The sequence below is a fragment of the Phoenix dactylifera genome, chromosome 3 (assembly GCF_051530095.1).
Source record: "Phoenix dactylifera cultivar Ajwa chromosome 3, Ajwa_hap1_PhDact_Kaust_v1.1, whole genome shotgun sequence".
NCBI lineage: Eukaryota > Viridiplantae > Streptophyta > Magnoliopsida > Arecales > Arecaceae > Phoenix > Phoenix dactylifera.
The window spans coordinates 48,161,379-48,181,732 of record NC_143192.1 but is presented as its reverse complement, the minus strand read 5'-3'; the positions used below and the strand labels follow the sequence as shown (position 1 = coordinate 48,181,732).

Below are 20,354 nucleotides of genomic sequence, written 5' to 3'. Positions count from 1 at the left end.
TTTATGAATTTGTTTTGCTGGACAAAATAAATCACTCAAAAAGTTGATAAACTTGCACAGCAATCGCTTTTGTTTCCAAACAATCAATACAATAAATACTCCCAAACAACTTGTGATATGTATGCAAAAAGCTCTCCAAAAAAAGAGGAAAAGACTGAATAATCACGGGATTAGCTATGGAGTGATGAAGTCACACCCTTCATAGTTCTTTTAGAGCATGTTACAAGGCAAATAACAAAAGAATACATATCAAGTCATTAAGCTGAAGGAGAATGGGGGAGGGGATGATGATGAGGCTGCATTGACCACATCACTTGCAACCAAGTTCTTCAACTAACCGAGAGAAACATGGACCACAGAGTGAGGTTTGCAAAGAAGAGCAAAATACCAACAATCCATTTCTCAAGCACTACAGGTAATACGAAATTTCAAGGTCGCGGACTGTAATTTTATGCAGCAGGTGGTGAAGAAAACATAAAATTCAATACGAAGCCAACCAACAAACCTACTAGCCCAACAAATGCAGTGAAGGTCAATGAAAAGCCAGCATCACTTTTGCGGTTTCTACGCCTCTTCAGCACATCCTGAAATAATTATTTCCACATAACTTGTCAGGAAGCATGTGGAGCAAGGAGAATATTGTTGCATAACTGTTCTAGGAAAGGATAATGAATGTTTGTGGTTTCTTATGTGGCGAATATGATAATATCAGCAGAACCAGGAAAGCATACTTGCAATAGCTTGACTAAAAGAAGCATTCTTTTTCTGTTCTCCTTCTGTTCTTACTAGTGATGTTTGCATGGGATGCAAATCTATATATGGGAAAAAACCAAATTTAAGATTTTTAAAACACACTGCCTCATCCATGAAGTGAAGACTGTAGGCCCAACAAAGAACAAGGTTCATGTCCAGGTCTTCTTTACTGATCCACCATGGCGAAGCATCAGAACTAGGAAAAGTGAAAGATCAAATATTGTATAAAGTCACAGAAGAGCCCTCTAATAAAGTCACCTTATGAATTACAAATATTTCATTTTTCACCATGCATGGATAAGCTGCATATTTTTCAAGTGTTGAAACAAAAGGAAAATAGTTGATAAGATAGAAGAACCAGATGGACAACCTTATTGAACCTAAGGAAAATTTGGAGAAAAGGCTCACACGAAAGATCACATGTTGACAAAGGGACCAAGGTGATTATTTATTCTTATATTGTTTCATCGACAATGGTGGCAATATATGAATACTTTTAGATTTAAAGTATAAAAACATGAGATCCATAAATGGTAAGATTTATACTGCCTATTTCAAGATAGATATATAAATCTTGCCTAACCACTTTTATACAGGTTCATATCCTCTTTCTGACAACTTCAACCAAGCTCTCTTAGATGCCAGACTCTTTTTTCCCTTCTTTTCCACTTCAATACTATCTATGAAGCTTAGTTTTATTTTGGATCATCTATAACGCGACAAACTTAACATAGGGCAAATATAAACAGTAAAAGGCCTATATCTTCTTAAGGCGGTAGGCATTTGAAACAAGTTCGAGGATACAAAATGCAAAAACCACACACCAGTTCACGCTGTAACTGTTGATTCTGTTGAAGAGTGGTGTCTCTTTCCTCCTTCAGACGCTGAACTGTTTGGATCTGCATAAGCAAAACTCGGATGAAAACAAAATGAAAAGAATAGCATGCAAAACAGTGTTATCAAAGCAAACTCACTCAATGATAAGGTACAAATCAGAATAAATCATCCTCAAGAATCATTAGAAAGCAGCTCTATAGTGTTTCTGGCATGTGCCACTTGATACAGAGTTGATATATAATGAACTAAACACAGGGACCTTGCAATGCAGCATGAATGTAGACTAACACGCTGTACTTGAAATTCAGATACAGCACATTCCAATTTTCTTCTATTTTCCTTGCATAGTCCCGACTTGGAGGCACCTGAATGCCCTATATCGAACCTATTTCGTGCATCAAGGACTAAAACAATACAATGACTGTCTTAGCAAGAGAGCTTTTCTCAACAGTTTCCACAATGCAGTTCAGGAAAAACAGCATGAAAATTAGGATCCCAAATTAAGTAAAAGATTGATATTTCAACAGCAAACCAGCTTCCTTTTGAATTTCAAGATTCACACCATTTGCAGCAGCTGTGTGCCATGACAGAATGGGCATTGGGCAACCTTAGAAAGGAAATCTTTTCAATAAAAATCAAGAATGTGATGTTCATGGCAATCTTCAACATAGGTAAGGGCCATTACCTAGATATGGTCCTAAAAATCCAAGGTCCTGGGAGGGGCAAAATAGGGACAGACATAATCTTTGGCATTTTCTTTTGCACAAAGTAGCTGCCCCAAGACTCAAAACCGTGCCATTATGCTAATCGGCACAAACCTTTTATTATTGCACCAAGCCATGGCCTCAGCAATCTTCAATATAGATAGGTGAATCTAATTATTACAAACCGAAAAGGACTTGCATGTATTATGATGCCTTTTGAACAGTTAGGATACTTAAAACAAAATTTCATTGGTATTGCTCAATAAGAAGAGAAATTATAATATTTGATTTATAAATCATCATATTCGATTTTCAATTAGGGAAGAAATAGACTTCCTATGAACATATTGATAATGTGCGACTCTTACGGCATAAGTGAAGACTCTTAAGGTGCTGGTATGGCTATAGCATAAGTAGCCAATATCAGAACAACATGTATAAAACATGAAATATCCAGAAATAGTAATCAAGAAATCAGGGTAATAAATTTTCTTTAGATGTTACTAAGGTTCTCAGGTATTTGAAAGCACAACTCCTTGAGATCAATTTCAATGGCCACGTTTGGGGGCAATATAAACAGACCAGTAATTGTTCGGGTGTCATGCAATGCTTGGGATTTTCAGAGGAAATAGCCTGCATATGTACTCAGCAGCAACCTATCTACCTACTTACCTGTTGAACTACTACGGTAGTTGAACGACAACCTACAAATTCATTCCGAAGCTCGTCCTAGATTATCTTCTACCTCTGCTTATTTGGAGAAAAAATGTCAAGCAGAGAATTGGATGGCCTCTTTTGTCTTAATGGCTAATTGCTTCTTGGGCTCCAGGGAATGATGTCCTACATGTACTACATAGGAACAACAATTAAATTTAAGTGCCTCAGTCCACCACTCATTATAAGGAGGTTGCACGTATGCATGATCAAGTTAGAAAAGTTGTATTGGCATGCGAAATCAAACTTTACGCCCTCAGAAGAAAGAGCACGAACATAAACATGAAGGGAACATACAAGTTTATTTTTATAAAAAAAATAATCAGAACACAAAGAATAAAAACATGATCAAATATGAGTAGCCGCTTTATTTGATATAAATTTACAACAGGAAATTAATACAATGTGAATTTCAAATGCTACGGGCACCTGGTGAATTAGCATAAATATTCTTTGCTTGACAATGAATTATCCATACAGAACATTTGCTGTCAAAATGTTTTGGGTATGGAGCACAAGGCTGAGAAGGCTTCATAGAAGGTTGAAGTAGATCTATACAATTATCTGTCAAGCTGATGCCAACCCCTCTAGAATTTGGGACAAAATTACTGGCCAAGGAAAATCTGGGCAAAAGAGGTCTGCCTTAGAACACCAATTGGTGCAAAAGAACAGGTACCTTATTCACATGAATCATAAGCCAAAAGTTTAAATGTTTGACTATAACATCAAGAAATATTTCAGAGACAAACAAAAATGGACTACCTTTATTGATCACGTATAGCATCTCATTCAACTGAGCCTTAATAAGCGCTCAAGCACATGCAAAGGTTTAAACTGAGGTATTGTAGCGAATTGCATTATTTCAAACACTGATTGATATCTTATTGATCTCTGAACAGGTTTTATTGATGCATGTTATATCTTATATAGGCATACTGAACAAGTTTCTTCTTTAGTAGTTGTCTGGCAGCAAATATTTGCCAAGAGAAAAGATACTGGAAAAGAAGAACTGGTCTTGAATCTATTGGAAGTAAGAACCCAGTTAATAAAAGATAAAACAGGAGATTAAAAGAGGAGTAATTCAACAAACTTGACTTGGTAATATGTAATCTTCATACTTAAGCATAATGAAGAGTCCTGTCATCAGACAGTGCATTTTGACTAGTTGTAAGAAATGGATAGAAGGGGATATTGTATATTTAAGGGAAACAAACAGAAAGCTTTATGAACCATATTGTCCGTCATCTAGTTCCAAATAACCCAAAGTGGAATGTGTTTTCGGGTCCTCTCCCATCACTATCATCAAAGTATTCCTTCATGTCTTCCTCGATACTCTCAGTAGAACCAAATTACCATTCGACATAAGTTTCTCGAAGGTTGCAAGCCAAGAAGATAGTATCCTGTGATATTTTTTTTAATTAATATACTATATAAGAATTTTATTATAATTTGAGTATAACAAAGAAGACAGCTAGTTGTAACCATAACTAGCAAGATATATCTAGTTTAAGGTGGTGAAGTCTCTTCATGTATTTCTTTGCCAATTAATATAATTCAGAGTTAGACTTTCAACCGATCCAGACTGATCCTTCTGCAAATACTCAAAGTTCTCTATGTTCTCGTCCTTCAGATTTATGACCTTGTTAAATAAAACTTGTATTTTTTTCCTTGTCAAGACAACAACATGTGGTCCAAGCTGGTAATGCCTATCTACATGAACCTCTAATCCTCTTTACCTCTTCTCCTCTCCCATGTGAGACAGCATGTAAACCAGCTATTACATAAAAAATATTCGCTATGTATCCATGTAAACTAGATCGATACATTCCATATTTTACTTTAATTGGAGAAGATATAGAGCAATAAAGTGGCATAGTTCTGCCAACCAACACATTGGAGTTTCATTTTTCATATTGAGATCTGCAAAATATCATTGTTCTTCAAAACCACTTTTCTTTTTGGTTTCTCCAGGAATCCTCCATTACAATTTTAACAAAGAGTTTTGTTATGGTTGAGATGGCCGCATAGCTTGCAGCCCTTAGAAGTCTTCTGTTAGTAAAGGTAGGCCCGACAGAGAGAGAAACTAACATAACATAGTTCTTGCAAAGTGATGACTTATGGCGTCTTGTTACGGAGTATCAAAGCAGTTTTAGATTCATATAAATATGGATACTTCCAAATGGGTGTTCTACCGTTTGCACGTCAAATTTTAATCTTCCCTCTATATATGTGATGCGGTTCTACATCACACCATGAAATAAGCCAAAATACATATAAATTTTCATAAGCTTTGTGGCAATTGAGATATTAGTTGCAGAGAAAAAAAAAATTATACTTCTGGATAATTGATCGAATAAAGATTTTTGGAGCAATAACAAAAGTGATTGGAGAAAGTGTAAAGAAGTCAGCCAGAATATCTTGAGAACCCTACTTGCAACTTTAACTTGAGATACACAGGGATACAAGGAATGAAAATTTAATAATCTAGATCACGCTTAACCAGCACAGCATAACAAAAGATATCCATTCAGCTACTTCCACAATATAATAACTTCATGCTTCACTAACGTAAACAAGTTTTAACAAGATTACTATATAGCTGCGTGTGGATGTGCCAAACTGGAGTAACAAAACTTGGCATTAACTTTAACGCAATTTCATGTTCTTTTTAATTTTAAAAAAAAAATCATTGAAGCTAAACCCTTAAAACTGTGTTTTGATTAAGAGGAAGCAAGACACGCTATAATGACTCCTTGTAACTCCCATCTATATTTTCATCACTTGTCCTTTATATAACCTGACAAAGTTACTTTTGTTTAACGCGACTCTCTTGTTTCTATGCCTTACGGAGAGTTAATTTAAAAAAGTGCATTTTTATTAGAAATTTCAATGGTAAGAATTGGTAAGAGAGGTCACTCATGGGTTAGGGAGAAAGAGAGTGGAAAAAACATGAGAGGAGAGGAATTCTAAGGGTTGGTTAGGTGAGAGTATAAGGGAATAAGTTTTGTTTATTTATTTATTTCAATTTATTGTTATTCCATGAATATAGCAAGGAGAGGAGCCAGTCATAATTAGGATTTTAAAGAGGCTGATTGACTCCTGAGGAAAATTATAGGGGTGTCATATTCTATTAAACAAAAAAATGGAAGAGGGGGGGGGGGGGGGGGGGCGGGGGGGGTCTTGCCTGACAAAGGAATTCATGTGGAGTGTGGGGGCATTGTGGCCCCTCCAAATACAGGCACATAAAGTGTTAAAACTAACTGATAGATCATTTTTTTTCGCAAATATGTATGTGGTCTGGATGTGCAAACTGGGGGGCACAAGAAACCTCTACTAGGCATGTATTTCATAGGAAAACCTATAAAACGAAGCCAAGGGACAAGGAAGAGTTTATGACGTTCTCGAGAGGATTGTGGCATTGTGGATGCGAGATTAATCTTCTAGGATTTGTGAGCTAGCGGGGTAAGGTAGACGAGTTTGAAAACATTTTGCATGATTTTTCATGTAAGTTGTCAAAAATTGCATAGGGTCTTCTTTATGATCTTTGACTATTGGATGCACTGGCTTCCTTTTGATTCATGACATGTTAGGGACTATAAAGTACGAACAAAGAGCAAGTTCTCTTTCTTGTCAAGAAAGTTTAACATGTAGGCAAGCTGAAAATTCTTAACATGGGTCTTGATCCATTTGTTTTAAGGGATAAGTTGGTGTATAACATCTAAAAAGTTGATGTAAACATAAAGACAATGATGGTGGGTAGGACTGATAGATAGATAAGGAAGCTTGCATTTGAGCATCTCACAAGCCCAGGGTTAGCAAACCCAAAATCCATATTAGTTGATGTCAAATATGGCTAGATAAGAGGATACGCATTATGTTGCCACCGGAACAAGGAGGTATTTGTTATTAGGTTGCTTTTAAAGAGGGCTCAATATGTTGTGAAATCAGTGCCAAGTCTATGAAATTAGCGAGGTATGACACTTGGGTTACATTGCTCGAGGTAAAAATCATGCAAAGGTCTTGTGTGGCAATCAAGGTAAGTTGAAAGGCACATTTAAATGCTTTAAATGCGACAATTCAACTGACTCTCCTTTCTCTCTAGTCATTTGCTTAAGATCTGCTACTCAATTCACTATAACAATAATCTTTTGGCGATATATATTAAATATTTGATTGCCAACTGGGTATGTGTTTATCTTCAAAAAAATGTTAGAATGTAGGTAACATCCTTGAGTTTGTAGGAAGTATAAATATTGGCCTCAAATAATTTTATCTCATATGCCCAGCAAAACTCATCTGAATAGATTGAAGTGATGGTGAAACGAGTGGACTTAACTGGAGGGATTTTAAGAAGGCAAACTCTTTGGAAGAATCTTTAATGCTTTTGCTAAAAGTCTTTCTCTTTGCACGATGCGTTCTAGTTTCTCTATTTTTCTTCCATTTCATTTTTTCAGCAAGCTTTTAGGAATGAGAAAGCCTCAAAAATCTGGAACAGGAAAGAGGTGAAGCAACCTACGGAACGAAGCCTTTATATTATAAAGAAGGTGGAGAAGATTACAACAATAGCTAACCTCCCATAAGTTCATGAGTTTGGCCACATGGAGTTTATTGTGAGAAATCTTAAATGAAAAAGAAAGAATAGGATTTCTTGATTGATAAGCAAAATCATGTTTCATACAACATAGAATCTCTTGCTTGTTTAATTGAGATATTGATGCAATATGGATAGAAGAGCATCTTCATGATTAAGGGAGGTAAGAGAAAAGAAGGTGAACTTATTTAATAGAGTTCTGGATAATCTTTGAAAAGAAATAGAGTTCTAGATAATTTAAAGCATTACTCACCTCTTCAATACTTGAATTCTTAAGCATCTACAATTTAAGAAAATGAATCGCACGTTACTCGCAGTACAAAATCATCAGTAGTCAAAAAGAAAAAAGAAAAAGAAAAGTCAAACATGACAAGAAAAAGTGAGAAGATTGGTTTACAGTGTGCAAGAAGCTAAGTTGAACATCTCACCGAGAGATTATCAGAACCCTGTTTCAAGCTTCTCGAAGTAAGGTCCAAATCCCCTTCTGAGTTTCCATGGCCAGATTGCGATGGAGCCGTATAAACAACCCTAAGCTTCAATTCCTCTATCACCTTATCGCCATCTTTATTAAACTTCATGCAACAAAAAAAAAGAAAAAGAAAAAAAATTTAATGCAAGAAACTGAGAGCAAAACAAGAAACTTCACAACTGACTATAATAAAACAATTGAACTAGGAGGTCACCGTATCCGGAGGGAGCTCGTCCATGTCGGTGTTCGGGGGCACCTTCGTGCTCTGGAGGAGAAATTTGTCCTTGCATTGCATGTCAGGTGGAAACTCCTTTTGTGCTTGAAGGGTGACTACAAGTTCAAAACGACAATATTATACGAAAAATAAAATTAAAAAAAAAAAGAATGAATGGCAGGAAATGATCAGATGCCGCATTGCAGGGATAATATGTATCAAAATTCAGCCAAAGCAGTCACCTGTTACGGTACATGAATCCCAAGGCTGTACCACACTTGTGTTTGGCCGAACAAAGTATTTCTTTGGTGACGTCGTTTTGACCTACCCATGGTGAAAAAAAATTCAATTTTTGGCATGATCCGGTTCAAAAATTTCCCAAAAATAAGCATATACACGATAGATTACGGCTCGTCCATCATGAAAGCAGCACAAACAGATTTAAGAAAGAGATAATTAACTAAACAAAATTGAGAAATTGAAGCGGTAATCTGTACCTTAAAGGCGACATGATGTTCGGTATTGTTGACAACCTTGAGATTGCAATTCGATGGCTTATCCAGCTCAACTGCTCATCAAAAAAAAATATTTTCATGATTTCAGGACGCAAAATCGAAGTTTTAGAAGAAATTGAGGCATAAAACGGGGAGAATTGGAGAAATATATTAGCTTACATTCGAAAGTGAGCTCTTCGGGATGAACAGAGATCAACTGGCTACCGCCACCCATCGTTGCAGCCGGCAAATCCCAAAACCTATATCAAAGCGGAAAAACGAAGAGGAACAGTGGTGAAATATACGATCGAATTAGAAGGGGAAGAGAGACGGTGAAATCCAAAAGCCCGACATAGAATGGAGGAAAGAATTTTCTTTTGGGACAAAAGGAAAAGAAAAGGAACGAGTTCTTCGGCGAATACCTCGGGGTTATAGAAAGAGGAAAAGGAATAGAGAGCGAGAGAGCGAGCAAGCGAGAGAGAGAGAGAGAGAGAGAGAGGAGGGGAAGGGATCAGAATGCCTTGGAGTTCGCTCGCGGACCGACAACGACGGGTTAGCACTGCTTGGTTTTTTACCAGCAACCAATCATTCCTGATTATTTTTGTAGGAGAAAAAAAAAAATCGCGTTAGGTTATCCCGCGGATCTACAAGGTGAGTGGTGGAAGATTAAGAAAGAAATTAGATCATATGGGGCAGGACGCTTTCAGATTACGTAATAACCTTGTCGGAATTGACCTAAATCTCTCGAATTTGAAGCAAAATTATGCTTTTTGTTGGCTTCAGAATTTCCTGCTCTCCAGTTAGATTGCTCTAATCCAGTAACTGGGGGAAATGCAAAGAAATGTATAATTTTTTTAATTCTCCTTTTATATAAACTCCCTAATTTTCTAATTTCATGATCTCAATAAAATAGAAAAGAAATAAACAAAAGAGAAACTTATGGGAATCCTCCACGGACAAGGTGGGAAGACAAAATGTTTCTGTTTTGTTTTTTTCTTGGACGCAGTGGAAGTCCATCCGAGAGGAACTCAGGCCGCAGCGCGGATAACAGCTGAACCCACCGCGTTCATAGGTGCGGTTGGCGGAACGCAACATGACGTTGCTATCCAACCCAGGCATCAACTACGTATGCTTTGGTGTCCCCTGGACGTGTTATCCTCATAATTATTGCAAACTTTGCATGCATCTTTATCGAAGTTTTATTACTTGTTATACGTAATAACAAGACATTTTAGGCATACAACATAATAATTTTAATAGAAAACATGCAGAAAAGAAACGAGTGGTTGGCTAATTAATTATGGCATTCAAGTGAAAGTAACAGTAATTGGACCCCTCGCATGGTACTTGTCCCAAGCCGGTGTCCATGGGAATTGACGGTTGGAGAGGATTGGTGCCACCAATGGTGCTACACGTAACATTATGACTATTCTTTTCATCCACTTGGCAAAACTAGAAGAGAAATAATTTGTAAATAAAAAATAAAAAATAGGAAAATATGTATTCAAGCTACGTTAGGCACTATTCTAAGGGTGGTATTGTTCCTCTCCAATAGGGTAGATGGCTTCAATACCTCTCTGGGTATAACCAATGTTAGCTCGGCTAAGCTTGGTCAGACCGGCTTCTTTAATTATCAGAAATTAATATTTTAAACTATATATAATATAGAAAAAAAATAGTGGAAGCAGTGGTAGAAATAGACAAGTGAAGAAAACCGAAAATGAGCTTTCGGATACGTAGCACTAAGAGATTGGGCCACGGCCATAAATTAGGGATAAAAGACACAACAACTCCAAAGACTAGTTGTTAGCCCATAAAGGCTGCAAAGATGGGTTTTCAAACAAGCATGCCTACGACCCGAGGCAGAGATGGCCGTCCATTGCTGAGTTCATTCGCTTCCTGGAGAGTCCGGGGGCAGGGCCCGGGGTGATGGAGAGAGGGACTCGGGTTGCATACCTGGCTTACCACTCCTGGTTAGACAGGAATGCACGAGTCTTTGAGGGTCGGAGCACGCCCCCGGGGGCGGTGGTGGCCAGGGCCTTTTTGCATGCAGAGGAGTTTCTTAGCACTGCTGTGGGGTCACCTTCCGGGTTGGCCAGGGACATCTGGGGTACCCCCTCTGCTCTTGTAGCGCCCACTTACGTTTTCGTATCCTGGGTACCCCCACCCCCTGGCTTCCTGAAGGTGAATTTCGATGGCAGTATGGCAGCTGACCGGAGAGGTGGAGGTGTAGGCTTCGTCATTCGAGATCATGATGCCAGACTGGTGGCACTGGGGGGTCAGCGGATCTCCGATGCATCGGTGGTATGTGCTGAGCTCCGGCCGCATGGGAGGGCGTATCTTATGCGAGACGGACACTGGGTGCTGCCCAGATCATTCTTGAGGGTGACTCGTCCACTGTGATTGATTGGGTGAGAGGCCGAGGTCGTGCAGGTGAGGGCAGACCGCTACTTATGGACATTCGCAGTCTTCTGCAGGCGTGTGAAACCTATCAGGCTACACACGTCTACAGGGAAGCGAATTGTGCAGCTGATTGGGTCGCTTCCTATGCGGCTCACCATTCTGGAGGTTTTATTTTGCGGGAGCCCGACACTGTGCCGGAGTCTCTCTTTGATTTACTTGTTTCAGATTTTGCAGGCCGTATCCACACCCGTAGGGTGTGAGCCGCCGTTGTACCAAAAAAAAAAAAAAACAAGCATGGCCAGTTCGGCTTGCATATGCGCAACACCGACCGATCATGCTTGTATGATTACTAGTCTAAAAGCCCACGTATCCGGCTGAACTTCACCTACTGGAGAAATATTAAATGCAGCTCTACTTGTATTCATTTTTTAAGTATGAGAATAAAGTTTTCAGAACTAGTAAGATTTAATGATTAAATTTCTCCAAGTAAAAAGCAACAGAAAAAAATAAATATTATCTAACAATTGAGACCCAGATAAAGATTAACATGTCTCGAGTCATGGTAAAGCGCTGGCGGTGCCATTGCATTGATCTGCGATGGGGCACTCCTAGAGATCCTGCGCGTATGAAATCATCGCTGACTTAAATTGCTGCAACTGAACAATTTGGGTGTGGTCATGGATGTGCCACCGAAATTCTAAATATCTTAGATTTTTGTCTGATTTTGCCCAATCTCGAATGGACAAGCTTCTAACATGTTGACGCTGGGCGAGATAATGTCAGGCTTTATGATTTTGATGAGAAGACATGCACCCCTCGAGGAGGCGGCAACTAACTGCAGGCCCCCATCGCAGCGGAACTGGTTTGATTGAATTTTGGCTCTTCAGTGTCATTTGCACCGTTCAGCATCATTTGAATACACCAAAGTCGTTTGAATCCTTCAAAATCTTTATTGAGGCAATGGTGAGAACGTTATCGATCAGAGTTAGTTGTCTCAGACATTTGGAGAGCACCTCATAAATTGCACTTCCTCCACTCCAAATGGAGTGCATTCGCTGGGCTACAACCAGTTTGCGCTGTGGTCATAATCCATATTCGACTGTTAACCTTTCATATGTTCTTTCTTAAAAAGCATACGTAATTAGTATCTCTGCAGCTTAAGAAACTATAGTACTCGTGTACCTTACTGGAGAAATAAGAATCGACATTAACATTTTTTTTACCAGAACTGAACTAATGGAGACTACAGAATAAAAAACGGAGGTATCAGTTACAGGCAAGCTTGACTTGCTAAAGACCTCACCTGGCAAATTACATCATTTTTAGGCTACTGGGATACAGATAGTGATGATTGAGTTGATAGACACAGCACAAAAAAAGAGCACCAGACAATGGATTGTTCATCACTTTGCAACAATCAGGCTTTACGGATATTACAGGACAAATCAAAGCATGCAGAGAAAAAGTTACAATAAGCCTTGCTGATTATATTTGTGCTTAATGAAGCATACCGTAAAATTAACCAGCTGGAAAAACCCAATTCCAAAGGATGCCTGTGATGAGTACCTCACTAGACTAATTGTGCACATCCTCGCACATGAAGCGGAGTTCAATACTAAAGATGCAAAAATAACCCTTCCAGCAATTAGGATTGGATGGGTTTTATCTTGAAGTGCAGTGAAATTAGAGAGAACACGAAGCATTTAAGATCCTGCAAGCAAAAAATGGTACCAAGTGAGCAAGTCAGCAATCGACCAGATAAAAGTAACATCTAGGATGTTTGCTCAACATAAAAGTTATCAATTGCCTAGCACCATCAGACCTGCGTAAACCAAAAGCCTCTTAATAACAGTCAACTGTTTGATTCATAAATAAACCCCAAATAAGTGCTGAATAAATGGACTAGTTCGGCTAAGCAACAAAAAGTTATTCTGACTTAACCCACGTACTTTTACTCTGATCAACTGGTATACAACAACTTTAGCCCAAATAATACTCGTCCTGTGGAGGAATTCAGAAAACCTTACTCTCACTTACTGAAAAATTTGGCCTTTAACCAATTATCACTGCCTATGAAACCAAACAGCATTCGAAACTATTCTAATATATTCCAGATTTTGCAACCGAACAGAACTTCAGACCTTAATCCTAACAAAATGGGATGAAGTAGATATAGAAGAATACAGAGGAATAGAAGAAGTTATGTTTTCCTTATTCACAAACCAAACAGGGCCTCAATGAGTGACTAATTGGTTTCCAGTGTCCTTGAATCTCGGTTCATTATAACCTATTCATGCTGAGTAATTACAAAAGTAAACTTACTTTGAAACAACTAGGAACAAGAAAATAGATTGAATAGAGTAACTCGATCTAATAAGAGCAACATTTTTAATGGATTTACTCCCTCGTCAGGTTACTATATGCAACAACAAGACAAACTAGTGGTTATGGAAATGTAGCAAAATTATGCATGGTCATAGGACCAACAGCACGTCAGTGACAAGGAAAAAACAGAGAAAGCAACCCCCGCCCCCAAAAAAAGTAACTAAACAGGAATCATGACAATATAATGCAGCACAATGCATGATTCATTCATCTTGTATCCTGAATATTTACAAAAAAATCAGAAGCAAAATTAAAACAGCAACAACCCTCCCTACTTGTTTGATACCCTCAGGCTATATAGGCTTTGATACCCTCAGGCTATATAGGCTAACCATAGTGGTCAACAAGCCCAGCAATCCAACAGGGTACCTAACCAACTACTGAAAGTGATAGCCCGAGAAAACTTAGTTGCACGTCACTTGATCATTCTTGGACCAATCTGCTTAATTTACATCAATGGTACTTGTATTACTTCTTAACAATTTAACATTTTAAACAAGCCCCAAGATGTATGAGGTAAACAGTTTCCTCGACTAATTAAAAAATATAAGATACAACTGAGTTAATGTTAATCTTAACATAAAAACATATATGCATGCTGCATGTTGCATGCATGCATGTATGTATATAGACACATATCCATGTTGTTGTATTTCAAATGGTCGAGACTTATGAGCATCTCGGTTGTACAACTTGTTGAGGTAAGAAGCTTAGGTCAAAAGTTTGAGTGAAAGACCTTCAAAGCATACAATGCAAAACATGAAAAACCTTTTGAAGCCACTTACATAACATTTTCAGGTTGGGGCTCCAGCATGATGCATCACACTGACATTCAAGCATCAGCCTGTCTACAAATGCAGACCAAGCAAAGATTGCATCGGCATTTTCAGATTGCTTGTAGCACCAGGCATCCAAGCAATCACGTGTAACAAACATTAAGTTTAGATTCATCATATTATTGTTGCATATTCAGAACGAGGTTTCGGTCCCTAATTAATACCAACGATTACACATGTACCTAGTTTGATGCTTCAATGAAAGAAGATGGACAGGACAAAAAAAATTATGCCAGAAAACAAAAGGCAAATTGTTGAGCAGAATGATCATGCAAGCTATTCTCCCCTTCTTACAAATAGGATCTCAGGAACTAAGAGTTCAGTAATAGATTAAAATATATGCAATAAAATCACAGAAGGGTTTGTATGAAATGTGCATGCAGGATGTTGTAATATTAGGTTATATATGAGTTGATATTACAAAGAACAAATAGAGCTACAATGCATGATATTCATTTAATATTTGATAATAAGAGTGAACAAAAGCAAATTCAATGATGGATCATCCAAACTGAAAAATTCACAATGTCAATAGTAATCTACAATACCATAAATATTTGAAAACAAGAGAACAAGCCTTTGAGGTCTCCAATCTGTTTATTATTAACACAAATTAACAGTTTTAATAGCAAAAAACAATGCTAATGCTAAATTCTATCATCTGAAAGCATCCAACCAGCAGCATGGATTTTCAATAACATGCTCTATTGTAAATTTCAGCGCACTAGCATTATTGGTGCTGACCATTTTGTACTTAATGAACAAGCAGGAAACTGTAATATATATATTTAAGCATCTTTGGTGTCATAAATCAAGATCAACAATCATAGATCTTCAATTTGTGTGGCTATCATTGATTTTGCATCCATTTGCACCAATTTCAATGACTTAGTTGAAAGTGTGTAGTTCAACTCTTTAAATATTTAGTTGAGCACCACAAGTGTGGGTCCACCAAGTAGAACCCAAAAACAATGTTATCAAGATCAGAATCACGACATAATCATAAAGAGGGTCAGAGTGGACCCTCATCATGCATGACATGTGGGAATAGCATTAAATTCTCAAATAAAATAAATGTGCTGGGTATGGAGTAAGGGAGAACCAACAAGGTGGAACACGCATAGACAACTCAAAATTAAGAAAATCCTATACAGATGGGACTAGCATAACCATCAAGGATTAAAGGGAACATTTACTTTAAGAAAGCAAGACCATAGAAGTAGCCTCTGAGTGGACTAAATGGAAAATTCATAAAGTAGACCTTGGATATTTTGGCTCAGGCTCGATGATTATCATTATGGTTTAAGTCTTAAAGTTTGATAGTCTGGCAAGTCATTTTGTACTTTGAGCTCAGACCTGTTACAGCCAATATGATGCTACTAAAATACTGTTCAGATGCATGGCAATAACATTTGAACACATAAGAGAATGCTAAACTGCCAAAACATATGGCCAGCTTCACATACTTGGATCAAATATACAACAGATGATTTTTCTACAGATATGAGGATTTAAAAGCATTTCCCAAGCCACATAAAACAGATTCCATCACTAATAATAAGATCAATATGCCCGCATTTCATGCTTTAACTTCATTTTTAAAAATTTCCATGATGGCAAGATTCATGAAAATCCAGATCACTCTACATATCACAAAATAAATCTAGAAAAAGAAATTAATGATGATCATATCTTTCAAAGTTTACAGTTTTAGATAGTTGCCAGAGAAGCTATGCAATGGTTAAACAGTATATCAAATAAATATTTAATATATAATGGAAATTAAAAATAAGCAGCAAATGATATACCATGACTGGTTAAAAAAGAAAAGGTTGAATGCCGGATCTCTTTTTTTTGAGTGAAGAATGCTAGATCAGAACTATAGAAGAAATACTTTAGGTTCCGTTTGGTTACCAAGAATAAAAGAAATGCACAATAAAAAACTAAAGAAGAAAAGAAAAGAAAGGAAAATTATATATAAGAAAATTTGATATTTCCCATCTTTTGATTGAAGTAAAATAAAAAATTCAGAGAAAGTTGCCGATTAAATGGTTAAAACATGATTAAGTTATCTTGAACCACTTGCTTTCTGGTCATTTCCTCTCAAAATCATTAGTATTCAGAGAAGAACATCTTACACTCATCAGAGAAAACTTTTGGCCTTACATTTTTCTCCTTGATGCTCTGTAGAACCTTCTTTTTACTACCAAATGGCAGCAAAAAAGATTCCTTTCAAACAAGCTTCCTTCTCTTTAACTTTCTTATCAACCAAACAGAGCCTTGGAGATATGGATCTAATAATCAGTAGCCCATAAAAAGGCTTACATAATGTAATTTAAGGAATTAGAAACAAAATAAGTTCCCGAGCATAAGTGGTGAGAAAGAGATGGTACCATGTAGTAAGTTTCAAGGAAGCTCAAGATCGGTAGGCATATGGGATATCTGATCTACGAATGGAATCAGTACTTCAAGCAAGATTGACCAACACATGCCTTGATGACTAGAAATTCCATATTATGTTAATAAATCTTTGCACTAATGGGTTAGCATGTAAGACAATAGAAAAGGTCCAAGCAAAAAAAATAAATTTGTTAGAAATGTAAATAATGGTGGATGTGCGTTTGATAAAGCTACGAAGAATGAAAAATGGGTAGTATCAGAAAAGATATTAAAGTTATACTAAAGGAAAAAGTAATTGCCAACCAAGATAGCACAGGCATCTTCAATGAACATTAGGTAGGCTCCAGTAAAGAGAGGTTGAAATTTGTGTTGACATGATAGAAAGTCCACAGAATGATACCAGCTAAGGTGGACACCACAGTTTTGGTTGCAATATAGAAGTGAACCTTCCATAAATGCAGCAACAGCAAAGGAGTAAGGATACTGCATCTATGGGCATGCATCTATGCCAGCTAGTGCTATCATAACAGATGCTTGAAATTACTTATCCAACTGCAGAGAATATATGATTTGAACACAGATAGAGATTGATGACCATTAATCTTTTTGGCGCCATTCTTTTTTTTTTCCTGCTAGGCAAAAAAGACAAGCGAACTTGGGTGACATAATAGACCTTCCATGACTTCCATTTAGAATGATAAAAGAAGAAGAAGAAGGAAGTTTATCTGAACCAAGCACTATTCTAATCAATTCTGTTACCACTGAAATATGCTATCATTCACAGTCCGGTGCAATCTTTGTTGAACCATAACCAAGCACGCATGCTTTTAATCTCCTAATGTTTGCAGACATATGACAATACTCTTAAGACAACCGATTACTAGATGTTCAGAACATCTAGCATATGACATTGGTCTATGTTAATAATATTACACGCAACATCTGGCATAATGAGCGTGAAGATAAAGTAAAAAAGCCAAATAACACAAGATTTTCTCTTCGTGTGCACACAAACCTGGACAAGATAATAGAAGATGCGAAGCCCTTCTGGATCTTTGCTGGACTGCACATCTACAAGGGATCCAATCTTAGATGTGGTGAAGGAGATATGCTCGTTTCCCGTCACAATCTCCAGCTCCTGCCTCCCAACCCGGTCTGGCTCAGGCCAGTTGTTGTCATCTTCCTTCATTATCTGCATCCCAGCGCAAACCACAGAGACTCTAAACCTCTAACTCCTCAATAAACAAATAAGCAAATGAACCCAATTTTCACAAAACCCTAGAAGGAGGAAAGAACATTAAAATGCCAGCGGTACAAGATTCAGAATCCAAAAGATCCTGCTAAAACCCCAGAATTCCGATGCGCAATCGATAAGATGAATCGAACAGTACCATTAAAAACTAAAATCCAGACTCCAAAATTGCGTGAAACGGAGTAAGCAAAAATTTTGCTCCCAACACGAGAACCTCTAATCAATGAAGAAACCGATTCAGGACCAGGCAAAACCCTAAAATCCCGACCAAGATCCCCGAAACCTCGAACGGTGCAAGATCTTTACCCTATAAGCAAAAGAAAAGATGGAATCTTTGAAAGAAACCGATCAAACCCTAGAAGAGGGAAGGGGAAAGGGAGGAGAGGAGAGGAAAAGAAGAAGAAGAAGAAGAGACCTCGCTCTCGGCGATGATACGGCGGCACTCGCGGAGGACCGCGGGGGTGACGAAGACCTCTTTGCGGATCATGGTGTCGTTCTTGTAGTTGGAGTTGTTGGCGTAGCGAAGCTTGCCGTCGGGGCGGAACTCGAACTCCAGGAACTCGTGCCCGAACTTCCCCTTGTGCCCGACGTAGTATCGCAGGTAGAACTCGTCCTGCTCGCCGCTGTTCCCCGCCATTGCCAACCTTCTTTCCCTCTCCTTCTCCCGCCCTTCTCTCTCTTCCTTCGTGCTCCTGCTGCTTCTGCTCTCTCCCGTTCCACGGCTTCCCTCCGGCCGGGCCTCGGGCTTTTAGGGTGAGATGGTAGATTGGCGTTTTAGCCGACAAATAAATATCAAGCTTACCTACAGACACGTGCCTCGCCCGTGCTAATTTGGGAGAATTGGGTTTTTGGTTGGGTCAAAGCATGGGTCGCTTGACTCACTTCTTATCAGGAGCACTTGGTAAATATCTCTAACGGTACGTCGGTATCGAATATAAGAGAAGATAAATATAAATACATAAATAACTTTTTTCTAAGGGTGTTGGCTCCGTTGACTGTGCGTTAGGATTTGATGTGATGCTTCAGTCCATTAAACATCTAATTTTTTTCGAAACAAAAGAATTTAAAAAAAAAAAGCTTCGAAGGCCAATATTATGCAAAACTCAGCTTTTCTGCCGCATTCTATAAACAAGAATGGAGATTATCATGGTGACTACTTGTTAGATAGAAGCATTTGATCTCTCATGCAGTAATTGTTTTTTAAAGAAAATAATTTCATAATAAAAATATTTAAAGTTCTGCAAACATGCTTAGTTCTAAGGCTTTTTAATTATATATGAAAAAATTGAGAAGAGTCTTTATATATAGATGTATGAACAGAGTTAGGCAGTGCTTGTTATTTGAGTATTTTGCATCTAAAGAGCAAGCTAATATGGTTATACAGGTAATAGGTTAAAGCTAAGTACTTAAGGTTGCAAATCCTTCGCTTATTTTTGTCTGGATGTGATTTGCAAAAATATGCCAAATGGATTTTTTTTTGTGTGTGGATTAATTGGTTTAGCAAGGATAAGACTTTCTCTTACCCTAGCAAAGTGATGACTTCATGGTGTTTCAATCAATAAGTCTTTGCAAATCTATGGCAGTATCCAATGTATTTCGTTTATGCAAAAAAATATGGATATTGCATTTTTGATTAAAAATATGTGGGATTTTATTTTACCTGCAGTTGTGAGTGGGAATAACAATCAAGTTCAAGTCAATTTATATTGGTAAGAGAAAATTAGGGTGTTTCTCTTCGTGAAGTAGAATCATAGTACATAATATCTTTATGCACTAAGATTATTTGTTTTGGATTAAAAAGTTGGAAAGCAAATGAACATTAAATTTCACTCCGCTAAAGAATAAATTGGTTGAAATTATGAAGGACAGTGAAGTGACAGTTAGCGTCAAAGATATAGGAGCTAGACTTCAACCACTGCGAAACATCAAGACAAATTTTGACACTTAAGATCTATGCCTTAAGAAATTTTGATCATAGTAGCTAATGGCTATCCACTATCTTTGATGTTTCGATTACAAAACTGTCCATTAGGAGGCCAAACATATCATTTCTTTATTTACAAACAAAGATTAGCATATCGTTCATCCAAAATGGCAAACATGGTGTAAAAAAAAAAAATCATTCTCATAATGAGCACAACTCACTGGATTAGAATCAACTTATAGGGTTACTTTTGGTATTGCATCAACTTCAGTACATAACAAAAAAAATGTTGGCACGGATTGCATTTTGGACAGTTGAGGCTGAGTTTGTTCCTAGTTTTGTTGCCGTACCATACTTTTTTGGCAAGCCTAGGAACAG

The 20,354-nt window shown here is 37.7% G+C and overlaps 2 protein-coding genes across 4 annotated transcripts; both read right to left on the bottom strand.

The window, feature by feature from the left end:
* Positions 1-31: 31 nt before the first annotated feature.
* LOC103713610 (vesicle-associated protein 2-1) lies at positions 32-9,337 on the bottom strand. Of its 2 annotated transcripts, XM_008800606.6 has the most exons (9): positions 9,199-9,337; positions 8,957-9,036; positions 8,780-8,850; positions 8,525-8,606; positions 8,283-8,398; positions 8,028-8,171; positions 7,853-7,879; positions 1,578-1,652; positions 32-584 (listed from the first exon to the last, which is right to left on the bottom strand). In XM_008800606.6, exons 2-9 carry the CDS (start codon positions 9,009-9,011, stop codon positions 450-452), a joined length of 705 nt encoding a protein of 234 aa, XP_008798828.4. In that variant the 5' UTR covers positions 9,012-9,036; positions 9,199-9,337; the 3' UTR covers positions 32-449. The 2 variants fall into 2 exon arrangements, with proteins under 2 accessions (XP_008798828.4, XP_008798829.4); XM_008800607.6 differs by lacking the exon at positions 7,853-7,879.
* A 3,033-nt stretch (positions 9,338-12,370) lies between these two features.
* On the bottom strand, positions 12,371-18,824 carry LOC103713609 (protein mago nashi homolog). Of its 2 annotated transcripts, XM_088718745.2 has the most exons (4): positions 18,468-18,824; positions 17,816-17,992; positions 17,345-17,429; positions 12,755-12,890 (listed from the first exon to the last, which is right to left on the bottom strand). In XM_088718745.2, the coding sequence occupies exons 1-4, from the start codon at positions 18,687-18,689 to the stop codon at positions 12,883-12,885; spliced, it is 492 nt and encodes a 163-aa protein (XP_088574871.1). In that variant the 5' UTR covers positions 18,690-18,824; the 3' UTR covers positions 12,755-12,882. The 2 variants fall into 2 exon arrangements, with proteins under 2 accessions (XP_008798827.1, XP_088574871.1); XM_008800605.6 differs by lacking the exon at positions 17,345-17,429 and having other exon boundaries at positions 12,371-12,890.
* Between the last annotated feature and the right edge of the window lie 1,530 nt (positions 18,825-20,354).